We start from the raw sequence: 26909 nt of genomic DNA, 5'->3' as shown, positions 1-26909 counted from the left end.
TGTAGCAATTCGCGCGAGGCTTTTTTCAATTTCTTCTAGAGCAAGATGGGTTTGTGATTGACATATGGATCAATCAGTGGACTTTTGGTCAAGGGATTTTGGTTTCATGCGACCGCGGCCAAAATTTGGAAAACACGAAATTATTGCCAATATTTGACTTGTGAAAAATTGGATAATATGTTAATTTCTCTAATGCAATTCGTCTCTGAGACTCCAAAATCAAGGGCGATTTTATGTATATTTGTGTTCTCCCGGATCACACGAGCAAGTTAATGAAGCAATCTTTCTTAAGTTTGCAAATTAAAGGTGGCACTTATCTTACTCTGCTTGCTGACAGATTTTTAATTTAAACAAACAAAAAAACTCGAAATTAGGACGATATCGTTTGGAGACACTTACCAATTGTACCAAGCCATTGGATCAAGACACGAGCAGCCCACTATCATATAAATTACCTCACATATGACACACAGGAAAAATCCTTTATCACAAACAAAACTAAAAACTCACTTCACTTTACAGTGTCAGACTCATTCCTAGCAGATGACTGCGGATCATTCGATCGCGCAGAAGCCATCATGTCCGCAATTTTCCATTTGCTCTTCCTGACATCTCTTGCAGCCAAATCGTACTCAGGTTAGATTGTCTTTATTCCCTATATAATATTCTAGTTTTTTTTAGTAATAGTGGCTAAACCTGCTGAGTTATTAGCTTCAGAATTTTTCCAAGAATACCAGACATTTTTCAAGTCCTAGAGGTAAACTTGTTTATTAGACAAAGAAGTTAATGATTTTTTACATTATTATTATTTTCTTGCTGAAACTAACTACTAAACTTGTAGTTCAAATAAGGCCTGAAAAAAAATCAGGCCCGCACGGGATTTAAACCCATGAACTCTGTGATACCGGTGCAACGCTCTACCAACTGAGCTAACATGCCAACTGGGAGCTGGTCATTATGTTGAATCCAAATAAACCTTCAGGCCTTATTTCAAATACCAGATCAGTAGTGTTCATAACTGCGAAGATCACCTATATTCGTTTCTTCTACCGCAGTGCACATGATTTCCATATATTTACAGTCATTAGAAACTAAAGTATTTCAACAACCTTATCGAGAATTTCTATCCTTTTTTTTGCTGAGCTGGTGCGGGCAGCTGAAGTGGCGAAATGAAATTAAAGCTTTTTTTCTAATATGGCTGAAAAAAAAAGACAAGGTTACCCCCGATTTTTTAAATCCTCGCCGATAATTCAAAACATACGATATTTCAGAATAACTCTTCTCCCTTTCAGCTAATTTACAGTCGCTTTCTCAAGCTCTCAACATTTAGAAACTAAACAAAGCCGGTTTTAGCCACATGCATTCCTTGTAGCAATCATCACGGTTCCAACTAAGTGCTTTCAAGCCGTATTTTCCAAGGGAAACAAGTGACAAATCTGCTACTAAGTCAAAACAAACTAAAAGCCCTTTTTTCATAATCGAAGTGTCTGAAATTGCTGTAAGTCAAATAAGAAAGGTTCTGTCGATTTGTTGTATTTCTCTGAGTTTTTCGTAGTATGTTGATAAAACCTTTCAAAGTTTTCAAAGAGTTTCCTGGTAAAAACAAACAATGGCGACTTGGCCAATTTATTAACTTGAAGTTGTAATAATTATGAGCTTTAAGTTTTTTTTTTGTTGTTTTGTTAAAACAACAATAAAACAAATAGAGATGATTTGAGATATTTCATCATCGCCTTTGAAGAAGAATTTGTCTCCAACTTAATTCAAACTTAGAGTTCCAGTTTTCACAAAATTATACATGCAAATATCTATTGGGGCTGTGGAAATACATTTATATTAGGAAGTAAAATGTGTTAGAAGAACGTTTGGCCCAATTTCAATTCGAGCTGTGAGAATCGACACAATTATATAAAACATGTCAACTTTTGAAAGGCGTCGAAACCCGAATTTTTCTCAGGCTTCTTTTTGGCAATTTCTTTCATCACATGCAGCTCACCTGAGCGGATCATATCTTCACTTTTATATTATAACATGGGTTGTTGTTGTCATCGTGTTGAAATAACAATTTCAAAAGAGAATTGTAATCGTTTGCCTCACGATGTGGTCGATTCGAATGTGGAGTTTTATGTATTTGAGAATCAAAAAACAATTGCATTGGAGATTGCTTCCGGAGATTGCTTCCGGAGATTGCTGCCTTTTCCGACTCCGTTCTCGGAGACAGAAAAGGGCATAGCGTTACAATTAAACACATTTATCAAATGTCAAATGCTGCAAGAAGCCTTACTCCACCAGGGAGAGACATGCAGAGAGTTCTTGTCTCAGTTTAAGTATTGCAATAGCAATTTGGTTAAAATCCATTTTATTCTCCTCGATCCAGGAATAAAATGTGCTGACCAAGATCGGGGCACTTCTGACCGAGCAGCTGAACAAAGCTATTTTCTTGAAGAGGAGTTCCATTATCTGGACGTTACTCAGATCAGAAAGTTGGCGATATTCGACATGTTTCATTGCGCCCTGGCGTGCCTCCGAAATAATTTGTGCCTCTCTTTAAACATGGCCACCTCTCATGGAACAGACGGAAAACTTTGGTGCGAATTACTGTCTTCTGATAAAAACAGAAACGCTGGGAACTACCACAAAAACACGAGTTCGCATCATTTTTTCATTCTGCGGGTAAGAACACTTTAACCATTGTGTTATAATTCTAACGCAAGGCATTTACAAGTGAATACATATAAAAGTACTCACTCTCGACGAGGTATGCTTATTCACAGCTATCGCAAGTACTGTTCAAGCATTTACTGGGTGGTCTTAACAGTCATTTCCTCTCTTTCAGTCTCCATGTTCTTCATCGCCGTGTCAAAACGGAGGAACCTGCATCCCGAATTTCAGCTCCAACACTATTGACTGTCTTTGTAAAGAAAGTTTCTTTGGGGAATTTTGCGAAAAAGGTATTTCACGAATATGTTTGAAATATCCCACTGTCTCCCTCTTCCGTACTTTTTTAATAATAGAATACATGCGGCTCTAACATCACACTCTATCTTTCAGCTGTAAAATCATGCAGGGAAATATATGAGGCAAACAAGTAAGAGGCTTTCAGTGCTTGCTCTTTTAAACAGATCCTTTCTAAAGTCTTATCTTCTGTGACACTGGAGACGCAGAGGTGGCCAGTTTGCTACAGCCACGTTGGATCTTAAAACAGAGTTCGGCGACACATCAGTCAGGAAGTTTAATAAGTACAAATGATAAAGATTAGCATCATAAGAGAGTCAAATACTTATGTATCTACTCCACTTGTATATTAACAGATCAAACGTGAGTAAATTGGTTTCTCTTCATCTGAGCTCACAGCCAACTACAGTTCTATGTCACATGGGAGATTTTGGATGCGGAGATGGAGGATGGACGCCAGTCATGAAAATTAACGGCAACAAGGTACCATGCAGAATGGATTTTTTATCGATTGCGTGCCATTATCGACCACTTGAGACATATTTTTCCACAGGTGCTGACTGACTTATTGACAACGAGGGCGACTTCCGCTCTCTCTTCATGTCTCCGGCTGACATCTCTTTGACTAAGTGGACAGATACTATATGTCAAATGGGTTGGGAGGGAGGAATCGTCTCCAATTGTCTAAAAACGAGCAGGATAACACGGTGGATAGTTAGAAAACCAGTAATAAATTTATATCATATTATAAACTATTTTCCCAGAGTACCTTTCACTATGATTCTGGTTACTGGAGTAATAAAACTGAATACAACACTGCTGGAGGGGAGACTGGATTCGACTCACAAGAGACCAAGTTGCCTACTTACTGGGACACATCCTTCTCCAAGATTTGTCTCGGTATGAAGATCGGTGAACAGATCAGATTCATTGTAATCAATATGAAGGCCAGCTCTCTTTACTCACTGATCGCTGACGGAAAATACCGAAACACCTCGTTGGGTCGTGACTCGTGGAAGACACTCATTGGCTCAGAGGCCTCCCTGCAGTCTCACTGTAACAAGGAAGGGTTTAATGTTCTGTGTGGCAAGTCTCAATTCTCCAAAGCGAGAATCGGCATCGTTACTAACAACCAGGATAACTGCCTCTCTTGCAACTCCAGGATTGGGTTTGGTGCAGGAGGGAAATCTGATGACAGTAACATATGTGGAAACGATGCTTTTCGTTTCACGGATAATGGAGATAAACACATTAAAGCCAGGGGTTACATTTTGGTTTACTGAAACCAAAGAAAAACACGGAAAATTTATTGAAATGTTAAGATTAGATTCAGAACGATTCAGTAATAAATAAAAACGTTTATTCAAAAATCTTAAAAGATAAGGTGTCTTTTTTTGTTCACATCAGTGACTCTTCAATTCACTCGAGCATTTTTTCGGTTGTCTCGTTAGGCAGGAACGTCTTTCGCACATTTTTTGAGGGAAGAGCACTTGTCAGCAAAGATTCAAATCGTTCGCCGATCCATTTGAAAATAGAACTTGACAACGGCACCGATTTCGAGGAAAAACTCGATAATGTTGAAGTCTATCGTGAATTTTGACCGTCCGTGTGTCTTGTAAAGATATCTGCATGACACGACTTCCTTCCTTGTTGAATTTTCCAACAGCATATGCCACACAGCATAATGCACCTCATGGCCTGAAGCAAACAACGTCGCCATCCACATTCGAAGTGACCACATCGTGAGACAAACAACACTAATAGTCTCTTATGATGAAAAGATTATTTATTATGATGACAAACCACAATTTTTTTTAGTTGTGCTTCCGTGGGCCCTCTTAACAAACAAATGGTATTACTATCAAGACGATTTAATCAATCTTGGGATCCCCGCACGGTTACAATCTGGATACGACAGGTTCTCTGATATGTTAGCGGATTGATTTTCTTGCCCATGTTTTTCCCTTTCCTTTTGTCTAAGGCACCCCTCGACCCCATTGAGACTCTTATATCTAAGGTCGCTGATTATCTGATGTATTGAAAGAACTCGTCTGTAGAGAACTGACTGGAAAAAACAACAACAACACCCAATTATGCGACCTGGAATACCAATGAATTATTTTCAGTTCACGCTCTGGCAAACGAAATGAGCCGATTTCGATTGGAATTTGGTGTAAATAAGCACTTGTAAATTTTTTAAAGACTTCAAACTGCACTCGCCCTTTGGGCTTGTGCAATTTTGCTGTCTTTAAAAAATTTTACCCGTGCTTACGCAACACCATATTGCACTCGTAACTTTCACAAACTTTCTTACCGGGCCTTATTATGAAGAAACGTTGATAAATTAAAAAGCTTTCTAATCATGCGACAACAGTCTGCTTTGAGTTACTTATAGCTCTACCTTCTTCATTTCTTCTCCATTTTTAACAGTACAATTTATCTCTAACATCAGTTTCTACCTTTAAGCTGTAAAATCATGCAGGGAGGTTTATGATGCAAACAAGTAAGTGGCATTAACTCCTTGCTCGTTGAAACTCATTTATTGCAATAATTTTATCATACGTAAAATTGAGGTGATGCAAATTAAAGAGAGATGCTTCACCGAAACATTTTCATTTGCGTAATGATGAAGGTGATTTAAAAGGCTTCCTAACAAACTTTGAAAAATTATTTTTACAAGTATCTGTCACAATCTGACATTTGTCAATTAGAGAGCGCTTAAGAAAAGAAAAAAAAAAAAAGAGCGCATGCACACTTTTGAAAAACAACGAAACTAGCTCGGCAACGACTGCCACCACAATGTTTTCTTCAAAAACAGTTAATGATCTTACGGAAATTATTATTCACTCTCATCAACGATTAATTCATATACGAAGATTTATCTCTGTTCATTAAGTAAACGGCGAGGAAAGTAATTGTAAGTAAATTCGAGCTTTTTATTTCGAAGTTGTGAGAATTTGCTCGTTTGTTTACTGCAATGGCGTGTGTAAATCTGGTCTGTCCTCCACAAAAACTCAATTCGGATGATACATTCCAACGAAACACATGGGGATTTAATACGGCCTTCTCTCATTGAATTCCTTAAGTTTCTGTTTTGCAGCTTACGGTACAAATGTCCAAATTGAACGGACTTGAAAATACTTAAAAATACTGCCCAGCCGGTAAAACGAGATCTATTTATGAAAAATGGCAACGAATGAAGGGATGTACTAGGCGACTCACGAAAGCGTTACCGTGGCCCGTGAGCAGAGATAGGAAAATACTGACCGGGTAAAGAACCAATCAGATTGCAGGATTCGTTACCATGCCCTCTGAAAAAAAAATAAACAATGATATGAATTCCTCTGATCAAAAGAGAAAAGGACCTCTGTTCTTTCTCCAGCTGCACTTAAACAGATAAAACGTGAGTAAACTTGTCTCCATCCTTTAGGGCTCAGAGCCAACCTCTGTTCTTTGTCACATGGAGGATTTGAATGCGGACATGGAGGATGGACGCCAGTCAAGAAGATTAACAGTAACAAAGTACTTTGCGGAATCGATTTTCTATCGATTAAGTGTCATGATCTTCTACTAAAGGGTATTCATAACTGTAACAAGGAATTGTACAATGTTATATGTGACGAGTCTCCTTACTCCAAAGCAAAAATCGGCATTACTACCAACAACCAGAATGATTGCGACTCCTGCGACTTCAGAATTGGGTTTGGTTCTGCAGAAGAATTCGATGACTCCAACACTCGTGGAAACGAGGCTTCTCGCTCCGGAATAGATAATGGAGATAAACATATCAGAGCAATTGGATGCATTTTAGTTGAGAACAAAACGAAATAAAAATAGTCAGGAATAGAGAGCTCGCTCGTTTTAAAGGTAATGGTTGGAATCATAACGATTCGAAAGTTTGAATGAAAAGAAGATTAAAGAGAGCTTTTCAACTGTAATAGTGTGAGATTCTAATTCATGTCATTTTCATTGGTCACTCTTCAATTTTACCAAGGCTTCTGTCTGTAGAATCGTAAATCTAAGATTACTTTGGCATATTTTCTTTGCCGAGTGCAATTCTCAAGGAGACTCAGATCGTTCGCTAATACATAAGAAAACAAAACTTGCTGAAGGCAAGGAAAACCTCGATGAAATTAATTTTTATCTTAACTTTTTCCACAATTTCTATGGAACGTGTGTGAAATTTCGTCTTTGGTAATTTTTCCCTGATCAAGAATATTAAGAGAGTGTGTGTAAGAGCGGTCCGGTCGACTTTGCTTGAGACACGGATTTCGCTCGTTTCTTGTGTGTTGTAAGACATTCATGTACTTATACTAACACAACAATCCGTTTGATCACATCTCTTTATTTTTCTGAGTTTTACGGAAATTAAATTTCACTCGAGCGAAGGCTTGTCGAGATACTTTACAAGATTTTAATTTCATACAACTTTGGAGGACAATTTACAAAAAACTACGGAAATCAGCAAAAAAAAAAAAAAAAAAACCACAGCCATGTATAATAACTCTATCTTATCTATCGGGGCGACTTTCGTAAACATCACGTTTCAATCAGGAAACAGGAAGACTTGAATGACACCTTAAGTCACACACGCCAAAACCGATCAAATTCAAGGTAAATTTTTGAAAACGTGAGGTGTTCTTAACCGATCCAACTAAAATAGCTAGAAAGTAAGTGCCATAGAAAAGGTAACTACAGGAAAAAACTTTGCGGCCCGACCTTTACCAAAACTTTATCACTCCGTGAACTTACCTAATTTTCGGCAATCTCCAAGTTTGGCCGCCATTTTGAGGGACTTGTCAACATGATGCGTAACCGATATAAATCAAGCAGGTGGATCTAAAACCGTCAGAAATACATACGAAAGCAATTCAAATGAACTCAACTTTCAATTCAAGCGGCAAAATTTGAAATTGTTCATTAAACTTACCATCCTCATTCGACCATTTCTTCCAACAATTAAAACACTACAACTAGTGTTCGAATTCCCCTCGTCGATTCCACCGTAAGAAATAACCTGTGCCATCCAAGCTTCGACTCGAAGGTGAAGTACAAATCAAATAACATAACTGCTTCATCTTCGTAGCAATATCACGCCGGTATTTTGATTTTCCGATCGACAAGACGGTGATAGGAATTGATCGCTATGTTTCCCTCATAAACGTGATCGCTGACCAGCCGCTGAGTGAAAACAGTATAGCGCGGGGTGGGGTGGGTGGCGGGCATATCATCATAAGATATTCGAATACGTGCTTAAAAAGCTTTAGGACTACCAGTCTAAACAGTGAAGGCATGCTTCGTGGTACAGACAACTTTCATTTTATTTTCATAACTTTCTTCTTTAAATTAGAACTGGTATTTAGTATTGGGTTGTCAACATATTTTTAACCGTGGTACCCATACGACCTTTTTGCTCGTCATCAGTGGTTTGAAATAAGGTGTCTTTTCCACCAGAACCTTTTATTTATGCCCTATTACACGGAATGAACACTATACTTAGAATGTTTGTTCTAAGTAATTTTTGCTGTTCCCAAGAATGTATTCAAAATAAAAGAGATTTGATTCATTCAGCTGATACGTTCTTTTAAGTTATGTCGCCTGCATGTTTTTTCTATCAAAAGTCGCGCGTGCAACACACCAAAATTAAAAATTCGTCGTAAAATCGCACGAACCTTAGAATGAGTGTAGGTAACTTTGACTTCTAGCGAGATGAAGTAGATAGTTCAAAGGACCCCCTGAGACTTTTTTCAGGGCTATAACTGAGATTTGTTTATAACTATGATAATCGTTATTATTAGCGGACGGTGCTTTTTCCCATTGTTGTCATCATTATCGTTATCACGCCGGAAGAAGTATAAAGCCGGCACGTTGCCTTACCTAACTACACAGAAAATTGTTCTCTCTTTTGCTCCCCTTGAATCCTGGAAACTGTTACCATTAAGACGATCAACAAGAAAGCCTTTATAATTACTGAAACTTTTGATTAACAGAATTAAAGAAAAAATCGGTGGGGAGAGTTGTTCGCGTATCTTATAATCTGAACGATGTTTTTCAATAAAACAAATACCACTTCATTCAATTTACCTTAGTTGTCTCGTGTTTAAAAGTGGCGTTTCTGGGGACCGTAGATCCTTCTCTGATTCTTCTTGTCTCAGCCAAGACTCACTATCATCAACTTTTTTCTTGTGCTTCTTTCGGCATGGGCCCAGAGAACTGAGGTAAGCGATTGCAAATTTCTCAGTTAAAGTAAAGCCCAGTAGCATCCATCAGGAATAGCTCTCATCGGAGTTGAGCACGCCACCCAAACAATCCAGCGGTATTCTTGTGAGTAAACATCAAAGCGAGGCTATCGGGTCATCATCGATCAGATTTGTGTGAGAAAGTGAGGAAAACTTATGGAGTGTTCCACAAATCTTCCACAAGCGGCCTTTTTTTCCGCTGAGGAGAAAGTGCAGTTGATAAGTGGTAATTGCCCACGGCATATTACTAAAGAAAGACTCAAAGAATGGTTGTCATTCCGCAAAGGGACGGCTAAAGATGGTAGTGCACGGTCTGAAGCAACGAAGTTATCTCAAAGGTACACAGATTGCAATATTTTTTGTCCCTTATAATTATTACCATTGCTTGAAGGGAATATCGAAGCATAAGTTCTATATCGATTTGTTTTACCTGCCGCAGGGTCATCAGTTATATAAAAAATGGTTGGGAGAATAATTTTACGGAGAAGTGGCAACACTTGGCGGCAAGTAAACCACTGGAGCAAACGGCGACCGTCCCACTACTTAAAACAAATGCTCGGGCTTATACTGAAAGAAAATTCGTTCCAGTTCAGCGGAGTAAACTATCTCCAATGTTTTGGAACTGCCATGGGAACACGAATGGCGGTTGCTTTCGCCAATCTCTTTATGGCAGAAATCGAAACAAAACTGCTTCACCAAAGCAGTATCAAGCCGAGAGTATGGAAGCGTTACATTGACGACGTTTTCTCCTTGTGGGATGTTCGTAAACAAGACATTGATCTATTCATAGAACAAGCTAACACGTTCCATCCAACTATAAAGTTCACGGCTGAAATCTCAGAGACTGAAATCACATTCTTAGACACGGTTGTCTACAAAGATGAAAGATTCCAAAACGAAGCTATCCTCGACGTCAAAACTCACTACAAACCGACCGAGACCTTTCAATATACACACTATTCATCTTGCCACCCGCCAGGTGTTAAGAAAGGCTTTATTAAAGGAGAAGCTATCAGACTTCTAAGAACAAACTCCTCGGAAAGAAATTTTCAGGAGGCCATGTGTAACTTCAAAACACGACTTGAAGCACGTGGTTACCCAAAAAGCTTAATTGAAAAAACGTAATCTGAGGTCTTGTTTGCCGCAAGGCAGTCCACACTTAAAAAACAAACCAAAAAAACTAAAGGCAAAATATTGCCTTTTGTGACAGCATACCACCCAGGGGTTAAAAATTTAAAACAAATACTGATGCAAGAATGGAACCTCATCCAAAATCAGCCACTGCTGAAAACAATTTACAAAACGCCTCCGATTATATCATACAAAAGAGGTAAATCGCTCAAAGACATACTCGTCAGAGCGAAGCTTTAATTAAAGGCTTTTGCGTCGCAAACGTAAAACCACACAGGGGAGTCTGTGTAGGCCTGTCTATGACCTTATCAATTTTTGTTTTCTTTGTGTTCAACGTTGCTCGATCAGTGGGCTCTTTCCTCTTTGGTTTTTCAACAGTAAATATAAACTTTGTCGGTACGGAATCTGGCTTCAAGCGAATTCTTTGTCCTCCCATTGGTTTTATGAAGCAATTAGCTTCAAAATGCTGACTACAGACATAAGAGTTTTTGTTTACCGTAGTGTTCTCTCGACGCAGTTTCACGAGCTATTGTGCCAGCAAATTCTTGTTTGACAGCGGCAGCGAATGCCATGACAAGTCCTTGCATTCCGCTTTGGAACTTCGGTTTTTTGACACCCAAAAGCTATGCAATGTTTCACCATGGATAAAGAAACTAAAAACTCGAGAAAATATTATGTAAATACCAAGCTACTACTAATTTCCCTCTCTGCTTCCTTGTACTTTAGAGCGAGCTAGACCCGATAGCCTCGTTTTGGCGTAAGCTCATCCGGAGACCGCTGATTTCCCGTGCTCAACTCCGATATTGAAAACCGATATGCACCTTTGCACTTCTCCAAAACTTCCCCAAAGTGTGGCGATACCTATAGCAAATCCACATTTTTTTGTTTATCCTCCTGAGCGAGGTGAAATAAGCCAATCCCTGCCACGATTTCTCATTTTCACTTAAGAGCTCTTAAGACAGGTGGCAGCTTATCAAATAATATTTTACTTCGTCATTGCATTCAGACAGTCGTACCAAACCACTTAAGCCACACGATGAACCACAGTTTTTTGTGGTAACTTTAACGAACAATTTCAAATTTTGCCGCTTGAATTGAAAGTAAAGTTCATTTGAATTGCTTTCGTATGTATTTCTGACGGTTTTAGATCCACCTGCTTGATTTATATCGGTTACGCATCATGTTGACAAGTCCCTCAAAATGGCGGCCATTGCAACTTGGAGATTGCCGAAAATTAGGTAAGTTCACGGAGTTATAAAGTTTTGGTAAAGGTCGGGCCGCAAAGTTTTTTCCTGTAATTACCTTTTCTATGGCACTTACTTTCTAGCTATTTTAGTTGGATCGGTTAAGAACGCCTCACTTTTTCAAAAATTTACCTTGAATATGATCGGTTTTGGCGTGTGTGACTTAGGCGAACCGATAAGGTGTCATTCAAGTCTTCCTGTTTCCTGATTGAAACGTGATGTTTACGAAAGTCGCCCCGATAGATAAGATAGAGTTATTATATATGGCTGTGGTATTTTTTTTTTTTTTGCTGATTTCCGTAGTTTTTCGTAAATTGTCCTCCAAAGTTGTATGAAATTAAAATCTTGAAAAGTGTCACGACAAGCCTTCGCTCGAGTGAAATTTAATTTCCGTAAAACTCTGAAAAATAAAGAGATCCGATCAAACGGATTGTTGTGTTAGTATACGTACATGAAAGTCTTACAACACACAAGAAACGAGCGAAATCCGTGTCTCAAGCAAAATCGACCGGACCGCTCTTACAGAGACACTCTTAAATGCGGCTTACGGCACAGACAAGTGAGGCTTCGCACGACTGTATGATGTAGTTCTAAAAATTTTCGCCAATCCTCAAAGGACCCGATGTCCTGCCTCGGAGGTTTCCAAATTTTGGCAAAACAAACAATCTTGTTTTTTGTAATCGCTAAGCTGTCATGTTATGCAAGATATCTCTGAATAAAATTTCATTGGGAAAAGTCCGCTTCAGTCCGCTTGTATTTGGCGTGCGATGGCAGGATTTCTTTCATCTGACCCTTTTTCTTTTGAGGGAAACGAATCTGAGCTCCACTTTTACTAAATGTCTGTGATTCGTACCCTGGGTACGGTTATACTGGTAGCAATTTGGAGAACACATAGTTTCAACGAGAAATTCTCCTCCCATCGCAATTATCGAAACCATCACAAGTAACGCAAGCGTCAACCACAACGCAAAAGGTCAGGAGGAAAAAAAGGATCCGTTCTTGTGTAGCAATTCGCGCAAGATTTTTTTCAGTTTCTTCTAGAGCAAGATGGGTTTGTGATTGACGTATGGATCAATTAGCGGACGTTTGGTCAAATGATATTAGTTTGATGCGACCGCGGCCAAAATTTGGAAAACTCAAAATTATTGCCAATAATTGACTTGCGAAAAAAAGGAAAATATTTTAATTCGCTCTAATTTAGAAGCAATCTTTCTCAACTTTACAAATTGGTGCATTTATTTTACTCTGCCTGCTGACAGATTTTTCAATTAAACAAACATAAAAGCTCGAAATTACGACAATGGCCGTTTTTATACTAGAGACGCATTATCCGTCTGGACGAACTTGGGCAAACATTTGTAGTTCGTCCGGTTATGCGTCTCTCGTGTAAAGACGGGCATAAGACGCATTATACGTCTAGACGAACTTTCATTTGAAATGCGTCTTGAACGACGCACTTCGAAAGGTAGTTTGTCTGGACGCATAATTCGTCTTTGTGTGTAAAGACGGGCAACGGACGAATAACGTTAAGAAATGAGACCGTGTCGGAAAAAAGCCAGCGGTTATCCGCCCAAGAAAACAACATGGCGGAGTCAAGTGCAAAAGAGCGAAGTCGACCATGGACAGAAACAGAGCTCAAGTACTTCGCCCTTGTTCTGGCAGACGAAACAAACGAGTTTGCTTACAAACTGGACACGCTTGCGTTGAAGAAGACTGCAAACAAACCTGTCTTCGAGGATATAAAGAAAGCCTTTGAGGAGCGCATATCCTCCGAAGAATTTAAAGAAGAAAATGACAGAGAACATCGTCAGTCTAAATCGAAAAAGGCTTTAACTCATCTGAGAATTGATGTTGAAAAGCTTCGAGTGAAATTTAAGTGGATAAAAGATCAATGGCGTAAATACACGGATCGCATCAAGAAAGGTAGTGGTAAGTCACCAATTGAAGAGCCTGAGTGGTACAAAATCATAAATCCAATTTTTTCGGACACCCATGGTAACCTGGAAATTGCTTCCAAAGCAAGAGATGTTTTGTCTCATGAGAATTCAGACACAGACAGTGACGAAGAGCAGACAGAAACAAGTCATAGCAGTTATCAGGAAGATGATGGTGAGGAAGAGTTAACCTCCGCAAGTGAGAGTGGAACCGAAGGTGTTAAAAGGAAAGTTTTAAAAAATTCATTGGACGTAAAACCATTAGGTCGTAACAAACGAGTAAGAAGTCAGTCCCAGGCCATAAATGAGATCGCAAAGAGTTTTCACGCACTTGGAGAATCACAGCAAAAGCGTTGTGAAAAGATGATGGAAGCAGACAAAGAAAGGCATGCTGAATTTCTTGCTTTTCAGAAAGAGCAAGCCGAATTGAATAGGCAGCATGAGCTAAAGATGCTTCAAATCATCATGAAATATTCAAATCCTCCACCCCAAGGAGCACAGCAGCATCTCCAACAACAAACAATGCCTGTGCAGCCTCTTGCACCTTATTACAATCCAATGCCATATAGCCATACCCCTCCAACCAATCAAGTGGCAAGTGGTAGCCAAGATAGCCACATTTTAGACATGGATAGCCAGAATGATCAAAGATCCATGCGTTGGTATTAGCAAGAGTTCCATTAAGGGTGGGGGACTCATGTTTATGGAGGAGTTGGTGGGGGACTCATGTTTATGGAGGAGTTGGTGGGGGACTCATGTTTATGGAGGAGTTGGTGGGGGACTCATGTTTATGGAGGAGTTGGTGGGGGACTCATGTTTATGGAGGAGTTGGTGGTGGACTTTTCTTTTCTATAGACAGGGTCCTCTATCACACTTATCTTTATTGAGCAATACTGTGAATTTAAGGGGTCGTGAGCTTCCCTCTTGCGTTTTGAAACCTCAGACATGTTATTACAGGCAGTTGTGTTTACTTGTAATCCATTTATTGTCAGTTGTGATAAAGGTACCAAAATGTAACCAGTAATCCAGACACTAACATCATTACTGTTCTGTAATTGAAACAAACCATTGTTACAAAGTTTAACGGAACTACAACTTTATAACACTTCTATAGAATTGGATGTATTGGTTAGGGACTGGTCATTATTTATGTAAAGGGTGGGGGAGGGAATTTTTTTTAAGCAATAAGTTTTATTCTTGACCCACCCCTGAAAATTTTTCATTTACTTTTTGACACACCCCTCAAATAAATGTTATTTTTTAGGCTATGACTCCCGCCCCAGTATGCCCTCTATGAGGATGAGGTTAACAAGAAGTTCCAACAACAAATAAACAAGAAAACAGCAGCAAAAATACTTGTTATTCTTTGAAACCAAGGCTGTTTTGCTTTGGACTGTCATGAATTGGTTGGAAATACCATTGAAAGACTTGAAATGATGTAAAAACTTATGTCAAGTAGGTAAAAATACCAGTTCAAGTCTTTCATCATAATATTTCAAGCCAATAATTCATATCAGACTGTTAAGCAGTCTCAAGCTTTTAACCAACCTCGGTTTTTGAGAATGACAATTAAGTATTTCTTTTGTGCTGTTTTTGTTTAGTTGATATAAGAACTTCATGTTCATTTTTGTTGTTGTTGTTTGTCCTCCTATTTTTGCCTTAATACATGTCATTTTATACTGCCTTCAAGAATAATCCATCCCCTTTCATATAAAAAAATAAACCTGACCCCCCTCCCTATGATTTTGTCCTACTCCCCCCTTTTTACCAGTTTATCTAGTTGTTTGGTTGCTTTAGCAAAGAGTATTTTACTTCAGATTATTTAAAATAACTTGAAATAGCAGTAATTTTTACACTAATGGATGAAAGGAAAGCAAAACTTCTGGTTCATACTTAATGTATCAACAAATATTATTTCCTATATCTATTGTGAAGGGAAAATGTTTGAAAAATATTTTGAATATCAAATTTGAATCTATTTACATGTAACAAAACCTGTTTTCCATCAAATCTGCTAAGGATCAAGTAAAGTTCAGTTTCTCAGTTTTTGCCTTTGTTATTAATTTGAATACATAATCAAGGGGCTGCATTTCTTTCCTCTCTGATATCCCACAACCAATTGGCAACGGCTTCTCTTGTTGTATTTCCATCATCAGCTTGGGCATCTCCATTTCGAATCAGATTGAGTTCATTGACCTGAAGTCTCCACCTGGGGTTACAGGGATCACTTCGGTGGATGCAAAGATTATGGAGAGCAATGCAGGTCATGATGATGAGGGAAATGTTGTCTAAATGACATTCTGTCTTTTTGTAGAGAATTCTCCACCGCCCCTTTAACATTCCATAAGCATGTTCAGAAACTACCCTTGCAGAGCAAAGTCTCCTGTTAAAATACCTTTGCTTAGGTACCCTTGTCCCATCTTTGTATGGTTTTAGAAGCCAGGAATGGTTGGGAAAGGCTGAATCCCCCACAGTGGTAAACGGAATCTCCCCGTGAGGGTCAAGATTCAAAGACCTGTTAGGAAGCACGTGACCAGATTCGATGTCAGAATAAATACCACAACTTCTTAAAAGCCTAGAGTCATGTGTGGATCCTGGGGCGCCCACTGCAGCCCACATAAAACGCTTGTTATAACCAATGAATCCCATGTTTGTAACTGAATACCTCTTCTTGTAACTGTAAAAGTTCTTAAGTTTAGTGCTTACGTAAACATGAAACCCATCCCACGCCCCAACACAAGGAAACTCCCAATTTCCCAGAAAATTTTCCAGTTCTTGACTCCACTCTTGTAGATTTCTTGGCAGGTAAACGAATCTGTCATACAAACATCCCACAATGGCCTTACAAACGTCTTGGAAAATGATGTGAGCAGTTGATTCTGCAACCCCAAAGAGATCTCCAACGGTCAAAAACGTGCACCCGTGTGCTAGTCTGTATAGACATAAAGCCAACTGGGTAGCAGGCGGAGTAGGGTGAGGCTTCATGCGAGTGGGTTCCTTCACGATAAGGTCTTTAATTTCGCTTAGAATAAATTCAAAAGTGTCTCGAGACACCCTTAACCTTTTCTTGAAAGATTCTTCATCCCAGTTTTGATATCCGTCTGTCCACCAATTTCCGTTCCTCAACTCATCAGGACCACGCTCGTTTCTGTCGCTTTTTGTAATCACGATTGCTGACATAACAGCGGGCTGTGAAGCTTCAGTTTCGAACTCCATCTCCCTACGAAAACGTTTCTTTGCCATTTCTTCCTTTAACCTATATTGGTCACCTAAAAACTCTTGTTCTGCCTTTCTCTTACGGGAAAAAAATTTGAGAAGTTCAAGCGCGGCCGCCATCTTTAAATTTTACCGCCAAACAAGGCATACTAGTGCCCATTCTTTTTTTTTTCGCCGCGCGGAATATCTCGTTCGTCTTTCGTAGTTCGTCTTGTTATTCGTCCCGTCTTTACACTAGACGCATACCACAAGAGACGCATTATCCGTCTGGACGGATAATGCGTCCTCTAGTATAAAAACGGCCAATATCTTTTAGTGACACTTACCAAGTGTACCAAGCCAATGGATCAAGTCACAAGCGGTCCAATATCATATAAATTACCTCACGTATGACAGGTGACACAAGATAAATCCTATGTCACAAGCAGAACTGAAAACTCACTTCACTTTACAGTTTCAGACTCACTCCCAGCGGATGACAACGGATAGTTCACTTGCGCAGAAGCCATCATGTCCACAATATTCCATTTGCTCTTCCTGGCATCTCTTGCAGCCAAATCTTTTTCAGGTTAGATTATCGTTATTTCCTGCATGATATTCTAGTTTTTTTAGTAATTTTGGCGAAAACCTGTTGAGTTATTAGCTTCAGACACTTCTAAGAAAACCACAAATTTATAAGTTGAGGCACAAGTCAAGGGGGTAAACCTGTTTCTTGAGCAAAGAAAGCAATGAATTTTTTATGATTATTTTTTCTTCTTGCTGAAACTGGCAGGAAGAACGAAAGGGGCTGAAAGGAACGAAAAGATAGCCTAAAAAAGGATTTTAATAAGTAGATAAAGTATGAGATGGAGACAGCACAATTTTGTTGCTTTTAAAGTTCAAATGAGCCAAAGTCATCTCTACTCATGGCAAGACTGAATCAAACAGTTGACCAAAATAGACGCAATGATAACATGTGCGGAGCGAGAAATCTAGTAAAAATTCAATTTTGAGCTTAGAATATAAACTGGCTCTTGTTTTGAACAAGGTGATCCGATTTTTTATCTTCTTGGTGTTCATTTTAGAAGTCTTTCTTTGCCTCATCAGTTAAAGACTAGCCACTCATTTTTTCAGTTTCCCCATAAAGTTTGCCGGCGCCCAGAAATACTCGGTGCACTTGAGTAAAAGGAACTTAAGTGTTTTAACAACCTTATAGAGACTTTGTATCCCTTTTTATGCTGATTTGGTGCGGGCAGCTAAAGTGGTAAAAATGAAATTAATGCTTTTTTAATTTGGCTGAAAAAGAAAAAAAAAAAAAAACGGGTTCACCCCCGACTTTTTTAATTCTTGCCGACAATCCAAAACCTACGATATTTCAAATTAATCCTTCTCCCTTTCAGTTAATTCGCTTTCTCAAACTTTGAATATTTAGAAACTAAACCGGTTTTAGCCTCATGCACTCCTTGTAGCAATTATCACGGTCACGACTTAGTGCTATTAGCCGTATTTTACGAGGGAAAAAGTGACAAATCTGCCATTAAGTCACAATAAATTAAAAGCCTTTTTTTCATAATCGAAGTGTCTGAAACTGCTGTTAGTCATCAAAGAAAGGTTCTGTCGATTTGTTGTATTTGTCTGAGTTTTTGTCACAGCACATTGTTAAAACCTTTGAAAGTCTTCAAAGAGTTTCCTGGTAAAAACAAACAATGGCTTCTTGGCCGTTATGCGGTTTGGCTGAATGAGCTAGAAATGATAATTTATCAACTTGAAGTTGTATAGATTATTTGCTTTAAGTTTTTTTTTTAGTTTTGTTACCTTTTAAAAATAAAGATGATTTAACATATTTCATCATCCCCTTTGAAGAAGAATTTGTCTCCAACTTAATTCAAAGATAGAGTTCCAGTTTTCATTAAATTATACATTGGGGCAGTGGAAATACGTTTATATTAGAAAGTAGGATGTTTCAGAAGAACTTTTGGCCCAATTTAAAATCGAGCTTTGAGAATCGACACAACTATATGAATATCTCATCTTTTGAAAGGCGTCGAGACCCGAATTTTTCTCAGGCTTCTTTTTAGCAATTTCTTTCATCATATGCAGCTCACCTTAGCGGACCATATCTTCACTTTTATATCATAAAATAGGTTGTGGTTTGTCATTGTGATAAATAACAACTTCACAAAAGAATTATAATCGTTTGCCTCACGATGTGGTCGATTCGGATGTGGAGTTTTATTTATTTGAGAATCAAAAAACGATTGCATCGGAGATTGCTGCCGGAGATTGCTGCCTTTTCTGTCTCCGTTCTCGGAGACAGAAAAGAGCATAGCTTTACAATCGAATACATTTATCAAATGTCCAAGCCTCACCCCACCAGGAAGAGACATGCAGAGAGTTCTTGTCTCAGTTTAAGAATTGTAATAGCTATTTGGTAAAAATCCATTTTATTCTCCTCAATCCAGGAATGAAAAGTGCTGAACAAGATTGGGGCCCTTCTGACCAGGCAGCTGAACAAAGCTATTTTCTTAAAGAGGAGTTCCATTATCTGGACGTTACTCAGATCAGAAAGTTCACGATATTCGACATGTTTCATTGCGCCCTGGCGTGCCTACGAAATAATTTGTGCCTCTCTTTAAACATGGCCTCTTCTCGTGGAACAGAAGGAAAGCTTTGGTGCGAATTACTGTCCTCCGATAAGAACAGAAATGCTGAGAACTATCACAAAAACACGAGTTCGCATCATTTTTCCATTCTGCGGGTAAGAACACTTTAACCATTGTGTTAAAACTCTAAAACAAGGCATTTGCAAGGGAAAGTATTTAAACGCATTTGTTCTCGACGAGGTATGCTCATTCACAGCTATCGCAAGTACTGTTCAAGTATCACTGCGTGGTCTTAGCAATCATTTCCTCTCTTTTAGTCTCCATGTTCTTCATCGCCGTGTCAAAACAAAGGAACCTGCATCCCGAATTTTAACTCCAACACTTTTGATTGTCTTTGTAAAGAAAGTTTCTTGGGAGAATTTTGCGAGAAAGGTAATTCATGAATATTTTTAAATATCTTACTCTCTCTCTTCCATACTTTTCTTAACAGTAGAATACATCTGGCTCTGACATCACACTCTATCTTTCAGCCGTAAAATCATGCAAGGAAGTGTACGAAGCAAACAAGTAAGAGGCTTTCACTGTTTGCTCATTTGAACAGATCTTTTCTAAAAAACCCTATCTTTTGTCACACTGGAGACGCAGAGGTGGCCAGCTGGTTAAAACCACGTTGGATCTTAAGAACGGAGCTCGGCGACGTATCAGTCAGGAAGTTTAAAAAGTACAAATGATAAAGATTGGCATCATAAGTGAGTCAATTACTTATGTATCTACTCCACTTGTATGTTAACAGATCAAACGTGAGTAGACTGGTTTCTCTTCAACTGGGCTCACAGCCAACGACAGTTCTTTGTCACATGGGAGATTTTGGATGCGGAGATGGAGGATGGACGCCAGTCATGAAGATTAACGGCAACAAGGTATCATGTGGAATCGATCTTATATCGATTAAGTATCATGATCTTTCACTAGGAGGTATTCATCGACGACGTAAACGATTGGATCGTAGGATTTTTGGGGGATGAGTTGTCACTAACGGAGTATAAGGGGTGGGGACTATATAAATCTGACTGCCAATAAGAGAGGATTATTATAATACAAAAGAGCCCAAGAGAGGGGGGGGGCAAAATGTATGATTGTGACACGAAAAAAATCCTCCAGTCCCTCCCTGGTGATAAATAATGACCGCTACCTAAATTGGCTCCAATTAACTCTGCATGAATATTGATGACGAAATAATGCCACACGTTATTTCACCAAGTCATACATATTTCATGATCCTTATTTTCCCTTCATTGCAAGGTAAATCCTAGCGAAAACAAACAGCTAATTTGGGAAGAGAAATTTATGATCGTCACGAACTGTCTTAAAACGAGCAGGATAATACGACGGATAAATAAAAAACCAGTAATAAATTTTAATCATATTATAAACTACTCTCCCAGAGTACCTTCCACTACGATTCTGGTTACTGGAGTAATAAAATTGAATTCAACACTGCTGGAGGGGAGACTGGATTCGACTCACAAGAGACCAAGTTGCCTACTTACTGGGACACATCCTTCTCAAAGATCTGTCTCAGCATGAAGATCGGCGAACAGATCAGGTCCATTGTAATCAATATGAAGGCCAGCTCTCTTTACTCATTAATCGCTGACAAGAAATACCGAAACACCTCATTGGGTCGTGACACGTGGAAGAAGCTTGTTGGCTCAGAGGCTTCGTTGCAGGTTTACTGTAACACGGAAGGGTTCAATATTATGTGTGGTGGGTCTGGTAACTCCAAAGCAAGAATCGGTATCACTGCTAACAACCAGGATGACTGCCTCTCTTGCGACTCCAGGATTGGATTTGGTACAGGAGGAAGACATGATCCCAATAACACCTGTGGAAACGAGGCTACTCATGAACCGGATAATGGAGATAAACACATTAAAGCCATGGGTTACATTTTGGTTTATTGAGACCAAAAGAAAAACACGGAAAGTTCATTCAAATGTTAAGATTAGATTCAGAACGAATCAGAAAGAAATAAAAAGGTTTATTCAAAAATCTTAAAAGATGAGCCTTTTTTGTTGTATACATCAATGACTCTTCAATTTACTCGAGCTTTTTTAGGTTGTCTCGTTAGGCTGGAACGTCTTTCGCACATTTTTTGAAGGAAGAGCACTCGTTAGGAAAGATTCAAATAATTCGCCGATACATTTAAAAATGGAACTTAACAACAGCATCGATTTCGAAGAAATACTCGATTATGTAGAAGTCTATCATGAATTTTCACCATTTGTATATCCTGTAAAGATATCTGCATGACACGGCTTCCGTCCTTATTGAAATTTCCAACAGTTTATGACACACAACATAATATACAGCAGCATATAGCTGACGCGTACTCAATCGACCTCATCGCCTAAAGAAGACTAACAGTATGCAGTCGAACGTCGCCATCCAAATTCGAAGTGACTACATCGTGAGACAAACAATACTATTAGTCTCATATGAGGAAAAGATTATTTACTACTATGACAAACCCCAATCTTTTTTACCGTAAAGAACTTATAGTTGTGCTTTATAGTACTGATGAATGTAGGCTCTGGCAGCCTTTTACCGTGGGCCCTCTTAACAAACAGATGGTATTACTATCAAGATAATTTAATCAATCTTGAGTTCGACCCATTCCTCGCACGGTTACAATCTGGATACGACAGGTTCTCTGATATGTTAAGGGATTGATTTTCACCCCTCGATCGACCTCGACCCCATTGAAACACTCATATCTAAGGTCGCTGATTATCTGATGTATTAAAAGAAATCGTTTGTAGAGAACTGACTGGAAAAAAGAAACAACAACAACACCCAGTTATGCGACCTGGAATACCAATGGAATATTTTCAGTTCACGCCCTGGCAAACGCAGTAAGATAATTTCGATTGGAATTTCGTGTAAATAAGCACTTGTAAATTTTTCAAAGACTTCAAACTGCACTCGCTCGACGGGCTCGTGCAACTTTGCTGTCTTTAAAAATTTTACCCGTGCTTACCCAACACCATATTGCAATCGTAACTTTCACAAACTTTCTTACCGAGCATTATTATGAAGAAACGTTTTCCCCATGATAAATTAAATATTTCTGCTGTAAAGTTGGATAGGTATGTAATCTCTTGGTGTTTATTAATCACTCAAACTACGAGTGCAGTGCAAGATGATTGTTTTGTTGTTCTTCTTTTGTTAGTCTCCATGTTTGTCCTTCCCGTGCCATAACGGTGGTAGCTGTGTGGCAACCTATACAGATAACACTTTTGAATGTGTTTGTAAAAAAAGGCTTTGAGGGCGAATATTACGAGAAAGGTACTCTCAGCAGTTGTAATTGCAGCTGCAGTTTGCAAAATGTTTCAACTCAGACGCTCATTTAGACTAAATTTAGAGCAATAAATTTTCAAGTTGCGAATAAACTAATTTATCTTCATTGAATCCAAACTTGAAGTTCAATTAAAAGTACAACTCGAAGTTCAAAATCTAACTTGAGCTCGAATTCAGACTCGATAACTCGGAATTCACCCAGAACAAATATGGGATACCGTAGTCTACCATGAGATCTTACAGTTTTATTCTCTTTTAGATCCCATTTTAAGTTGAAAAAACTATTAAACTGGATTCAGTTTTTTCCAAGAATCAGTGGGAAAATTTAGAGGAACATAGTTTTCCAAATCAATTTACGCTTTCAACAAAAGCTTTCCAATCCTGCGAAAATAGTCTGTTTCGAGTATATTACATATAGCTCTACTTTTTTCATTTTTTCTCCATTTTTAATAGTAGAATGTATCTCTAACATCAGTTTCTATCTTTAAGCTGTAAAATCATGCAAGGAGGTTTATGACGCAAACAAGTAAGTGGCATTAACTCCTTGCTCGTTGAAACTCATTTATTGCAATAATTTTATCATATGTGATGCTGAAGATTAAATGTTAGTCTTGTGATTAAATCACTTTGGACGTCTCCGACAAATAATTATAAGCGTTTGATAAGAAACAATGATATGAATTCCTCTAATCAAAAGAGAAAATGACTTCTGTTCTTTCTCCAGCAGCACTTAAACAGATCAAACGTGGGTAAACTTGTCTCCATTCTTTAGGGCTCACAGCCAACCTCTGTTCTTTGTCACATGGGGGATTTGAATGCGGACATAGAGGATGGACGCCAGTCATGAAGATTAACAGTAACAAGGTACTTTGCGGAATCGATTTTCTATCGATTAAGTGTCATGATCTTCTACTAAAGGGTATTCATAACTGTAACAAAGAATTGTACAATGTTATATGTGACGAGTCTCCTTACTCCAAAGCAAAAATCGGCGTCACTACTAACAACCAGAATGATTGCGACTCCTGCGACTTCAGAATTGGGTTTGGTTCTGGAGGAGAATTCGATGACTCCAACACTCGTGGAAACGAGGCTTCTCGCTCCGGAACAGATAATGGAGATAACCATATCAGAGCAATCGGATGCATTTCAGTTGAGAACAAAACGAAATAAAAATAGTCAGGAATAGAGAGCTCGCTCGTTTAAAAGGTTATGGTTGGAATCATAACGATTCGAAAGTTTGAATGGAAAGAAGATTAAAGAGAGCTTTTCAACTGTAATAGTGTGAGATTCTTATTCTTGTCATTTTCATTGGTCACTCTTCAATTTTACCAAGGCTTTTGTTTGTAGAATCGTAAATCTAAGATTACTTTGGCATATTTTCTTTGCCGAGTGCAATTCTCAGGGAGACTCAAACCGTTCGCTAATACATAGGAAAACAAAACTTGCTGAAGGCAAGGAAAACCTCGATGGAATTAATTTTTATCTTAACTTTTACCTCAATTTCCATGGAACGTGTGTGAAATTTCGTCTTTGGTAATTTTTCCCTGAGCAAGAATATTAAGAGAGTGTCTCTGTAAGAGCGGTCCATCGATTTTGCTTGAGACACGGATTTCGCTCGTTTCTTGTGTGTTGTAAGACATTCATGTACTTATACTAACACAACAATCCGTTTGATCGGATCTCTTTATTTTTCAGAGTTTTACGGAAATTAAATTTCACTCGATCGAAGGCTTGTCGGGACACTTTTCAAGATTTTGATTTCATACAACTTTAGAGGAAAATTTGTAAAAAACTACGGAAATCAGCAAAAAACAAATACCACAGCCATGAATATTAACTCTATCTTATCTATCGAGGCGACTTTCGTAAACATCACGTTTCAATCAGGAAACAGGAAGACTTGAATGACACCTTATCGGTTCGCCTAAGTCACACACGCCAAAACCGATCAAATTCAAGGTAAATTTTTGAAAAAGTGAGGCGTTCTTAACCGATCCAACTAAAATAGCTAGGAAGTAGGTGCCATAGAAAAGGTAACTACAGGAAAAAACTTGCGGCCCGACCTTTACCAAAACTTTATAACTCCGTGAACTTACCTAATTTTCGGCAATCTCCAAGTTTGGCCCGCCATTTTGAGGGACTTGTCAACATGATGCGTAACCGATATAAATCAAGCAGGTGGATCTAAAACCGTCAGAAATACACACGAAAGCAATTCAAATGAACTCTATTTTCAATTCAAGCGGCAAAATTTGAAACTGTTCGTTAAACTTACCATCCTCATGCGACCATTTCTTCCAACAATTAAAACACTACAACTAGTGTTCGAATTCCCCTCGTCGATTCCACCGTAAGAAATAGCCTGTGCCATCCAAGCTTCGACTCAAATGTGAAGTACAAATCAAATAACATAACTGCTTCATCTTTGTAGCAATATCACGCCGGTATTTTGATTTTCCGATCGACAAGAACGGTGATCAGGAATTGATCGCTTTGTTTCCCTCATAAACGTGATCGCTGACCAGCCGCTGAGTGAAAACAGTATAGCGCGGGGTGGGGTGGGTGGCGGGCATATCATCATAAGATATTCGAATACGTGCTTAAAAAGCTTTAGGACTACCAGTCTAAACAGTGAAGGCATGCTTCGTGGTACAGACAACTTTCATTTTATTCTCATAACTTTCTTCTTTAAATTAGAACTGGTATTAAGTATTGGGTTGTCAACATATTTTTAACTGGGGTACCCATACGACCTTTTTGCTCGTCATCAGTGGTATGAAATAAGGTGTCTTTTCCACCAGAACCTTTTAGTTATGCCCTATTGCACGGAATGAACACTATACTTAGAATGTTTGTTCTAGGTAATTTTTGCTGTTCCCAAGAATGTATTCAAAATAAAAGAAATTTGATTCATTCAGCTGACACGTTCTTTTAAGTTATGTCGCCTGTAGGTTTTTTCTATCAAAAGTCGCGCGTGCAACACACCAAAATTAAAAATTCGTCGTAAAATCGCACGAACTTTAGAATGAGTGTAGGCAACTTTGACTTCTGGTGAGATGAAGTAGATAGTTCAAAGGACTCCCTGAGACTTTTTTTCAGGGCTATAACTGAGATTTGTTTATAACTATGATAATCGTTATTATTAGCGGACGGTCCTTTTTCCCATCGTTTTCATCATTATCATTATCACGCCGGAAGAAGTATAAAGCCGGCACGTTGCCTTACCTAACTACACAGAAAATTGTTCTCTCTTTTGCTCCCCTTGAATCCTGGAAACTGTTACTATTAAGACGATCAACAAGAAAGCCTTTATAATTACTGAAACTTTTGATTAACAGAATTAAAGAAGAGTTATTCGCGTATCTTATAATCTGAACGATGTTTTTCAATAAAACAAATACTACTTCATTCAATTTACCTTAGTTGTCTCGTGTTTAAAAGTGGCGTTTCTGGGGACCGTAGATTCTTCTCTGATTCTTCTTGTCTCAGCCAAGACTCACTATCATCAACTTTTTTCTTGTGCTTCTTACGGCATGGGCCCAGAGAACTGAGGTAAGCGATTGCAAATTTCTCAGTTAAAGTAAAGCCCAGTAGCATCCATCGGGAATTGAAAACCGACATGCACTGTTTACTTTTATTATTCTTAATCAAATAAGGGGTTTTTTAGTCTGCAAATTTAATACCGGTTAATGAGAATCACACAAACTGAGGAAAACTGACCGCAAATAATTGTGAACCGTACGCATGAATAAGTATATTGCGTTGTCAGGTGATTTGATCTTCTACAAAAACATTATTGATTATCAACCAAGCAACATTGAGCATATTTCCATCTGCAATTAAAAGCACTTATACATGGATCTATGTTTTTTCAACGTGATGTGTACTTAAGTACCCTTCATCTAATAAGGAATTTCTTCTCTTTTCGAGCAGATATGTCACGAGACAAAAATAGATAACAGAAAATGTTAGTGAAGGCTACCTGATTCAACTGGAATAATAACTCCAAACAGCTTTTGAATGTCCTGAGACATGCAAGGTAATTACATCTTTGCCTTGGATACACTTCCTGACACCTTCATGATCAGGATACTGACAAGTTACCTTTGCACTTCTCCAAAACTTCCCCAAAGTGTGGCGATGACTATAGCAAATCCACATTTTTTTGTTTATCCTCCTGAGCGAGGTGAAATAAGCCAATCCTTGCCAAGATTGCTCATTTTCACTTAAGAGCTCTTAAGACAG

At 38.6% G+C, this 26909-nt stretch overlaps 3 protein-coding genes, 1 long non-coding RNA gene and 1 pseudogene across 6 annotated transcripts; 4 read left to right on the top strand and 1 right to left on the bottom strand.

Annotated features, from left to right (window-relative positions):
• The first annotated feature begins 436 nt into the window (after positions 1-436).
• Positions 437-4324, top strand: LOC149042067 (uncharacterized). The gene is made up of 6 exons (XM_089211473.1): positions 437-636; positions 2378-2673; positions 2837-2951; positions 3052-3088; positions 3312-3438; positions 3720-4324. The coding sequence occupies exons 1-6, from the start codon at positions 579-581 to the stop codon at positions 4236-4238; spliced, it is 1152 nt and encodes a 383-aa protein (XP_089067599.1). The 5' UTR covers positions 437-578; the 3' UTR covers positions 4239-4324.
• A 1124-nt stretch (positions 4325-5448) lies between these two features.
• Positions 5449-6786, top strand: LOC149042066 (uncharacterized). Its single transcript, XM_089212110.1, has 2 exons — positions 5449-5458; positions 6386-6786. Exons 1-2 carry the CDS (start codon positions 5449-5451, stop codon positions 6784-6786), a joined length of 411 nt encoding a protein of 136 aa, XP_089068236.1.
• A 2740-nt stretch (positions 6787-9526) lies between these two features.
• Positions 9527-11085, top strand: LOC149042065 (uncharacterized; annotated as a pseudogene). The gene has a single exon (XR_016188178.1). The product of XR_016188178.1 is annotated as an uncharacterized LOC149042065 (transcript).
• Positions 11086-11459: 374 nt separating this feature from the next.
• LOC113683324 (uncharacterized) lies at positions 11460-21361 on the top strand. 2 transcript variants are annotated; one of them, XM_089211465.1, is made up of 7 exons: positions 11460-11563; positions 17174-17287; positions 19161-19456; positions 19619-19733; positions 19832-19868; positions 20095-20221; positions 20747-21361. In XM_089211465.1, the coding sequence occupies exons 2-7, from the start codon at positions 17230-17232 to the stop codon at positions 21263-21265; spliced, it is 1152 nt and encodes a 383-aa protein (XP_089067591.1). In that variant the 5' UTR covers positions 11460-11563; positions 17174-17229; the 3' UTR covers positions 21266-21361. The 2 variants fall into 2 exon arrangements, with proteins under 2 accessions (XP_089067591.1, XP_089067590.1); XM_089211464.1 differs by lacking the exon at positions 11460-11563 and having other exon boundaries at positions 17083-17287.
• LOC149042064 (uncharacterized) lies at positions 19158-24849 on the bottom strand. Its single transcript, XR_016188177.1, has 2 exons — positions 24761-24849; positions 19158-21186 (listed from the first exon to the last, which is right to left on the bottom strand). It is a non-coding gene; the product is annotated as an uncharacterized LOC149042064 (long non-coding RNA).
• Positions 24850-26909: the final 2060 nt, after the last annotated feature.

This window comes from Pocillopora damicornis, chromosome 7 (genome assembly GCF_964200805.1).
Source record: "Pocillopora damicornis chromosome 7, jaPocDami1.2, whole genome shotgun sequence".
In the NCBI taxonomy this organism is placed as follows: Eukaryota; Metazoa; Cnidaria; class Anthozoa; order Scleractinia; family Pocilloporidae; genus Pocillopora; species Pocillopora damicornis.
This window is presented reverse-complemented; position numbering and strand designations above follow the sequence as displayed.

Bases quoted from the DNA above. Each gene is read 5' to 3' on its own strand.
- LOC149042067 (XM_089211473.1), top strand. From the start codon at position 579: ATGTCCGCAATTTTCCATTTGCTCTTCCTGACATCTCTTGCAGCCAAA. The intron at 637-2,377 runs GTTAGATTGTCT...TCCTCGATCCAG, and splicing joins TGCAGCCAAATCGTACTCAG to GAATAAAATGTGCTGACCAA. The intron at 2,674-2,836 runs GTAAGAACACTT...CCTCTCTTTCAG, and splicing joins ATCATTTTTTCATTCTGCGG to TCTCCATGTTCTTCATCGCC.
- LOC113683324 (XM_089211465.1), top strand. From the start codon at position 17,230: ATGTCCACAATATTCCATTTGCTCTTCCTGGCATCTCTTGCAGCCAAA. The intron at 19,457-19,618 runs GTAAGAACACTT...CCTCTCTTTTAG, and splicing joins ATCATTTTTCCATTCTGCGG to TCTCCATGTTCTTCATCGCC. The intron at 20,222-20,746 runs GTATCATGTGGA...CTACTCTCCCAG, and splicing joins TGAAGATTAACGGCAACAAG to AGTACCTTCCACTACGATTC.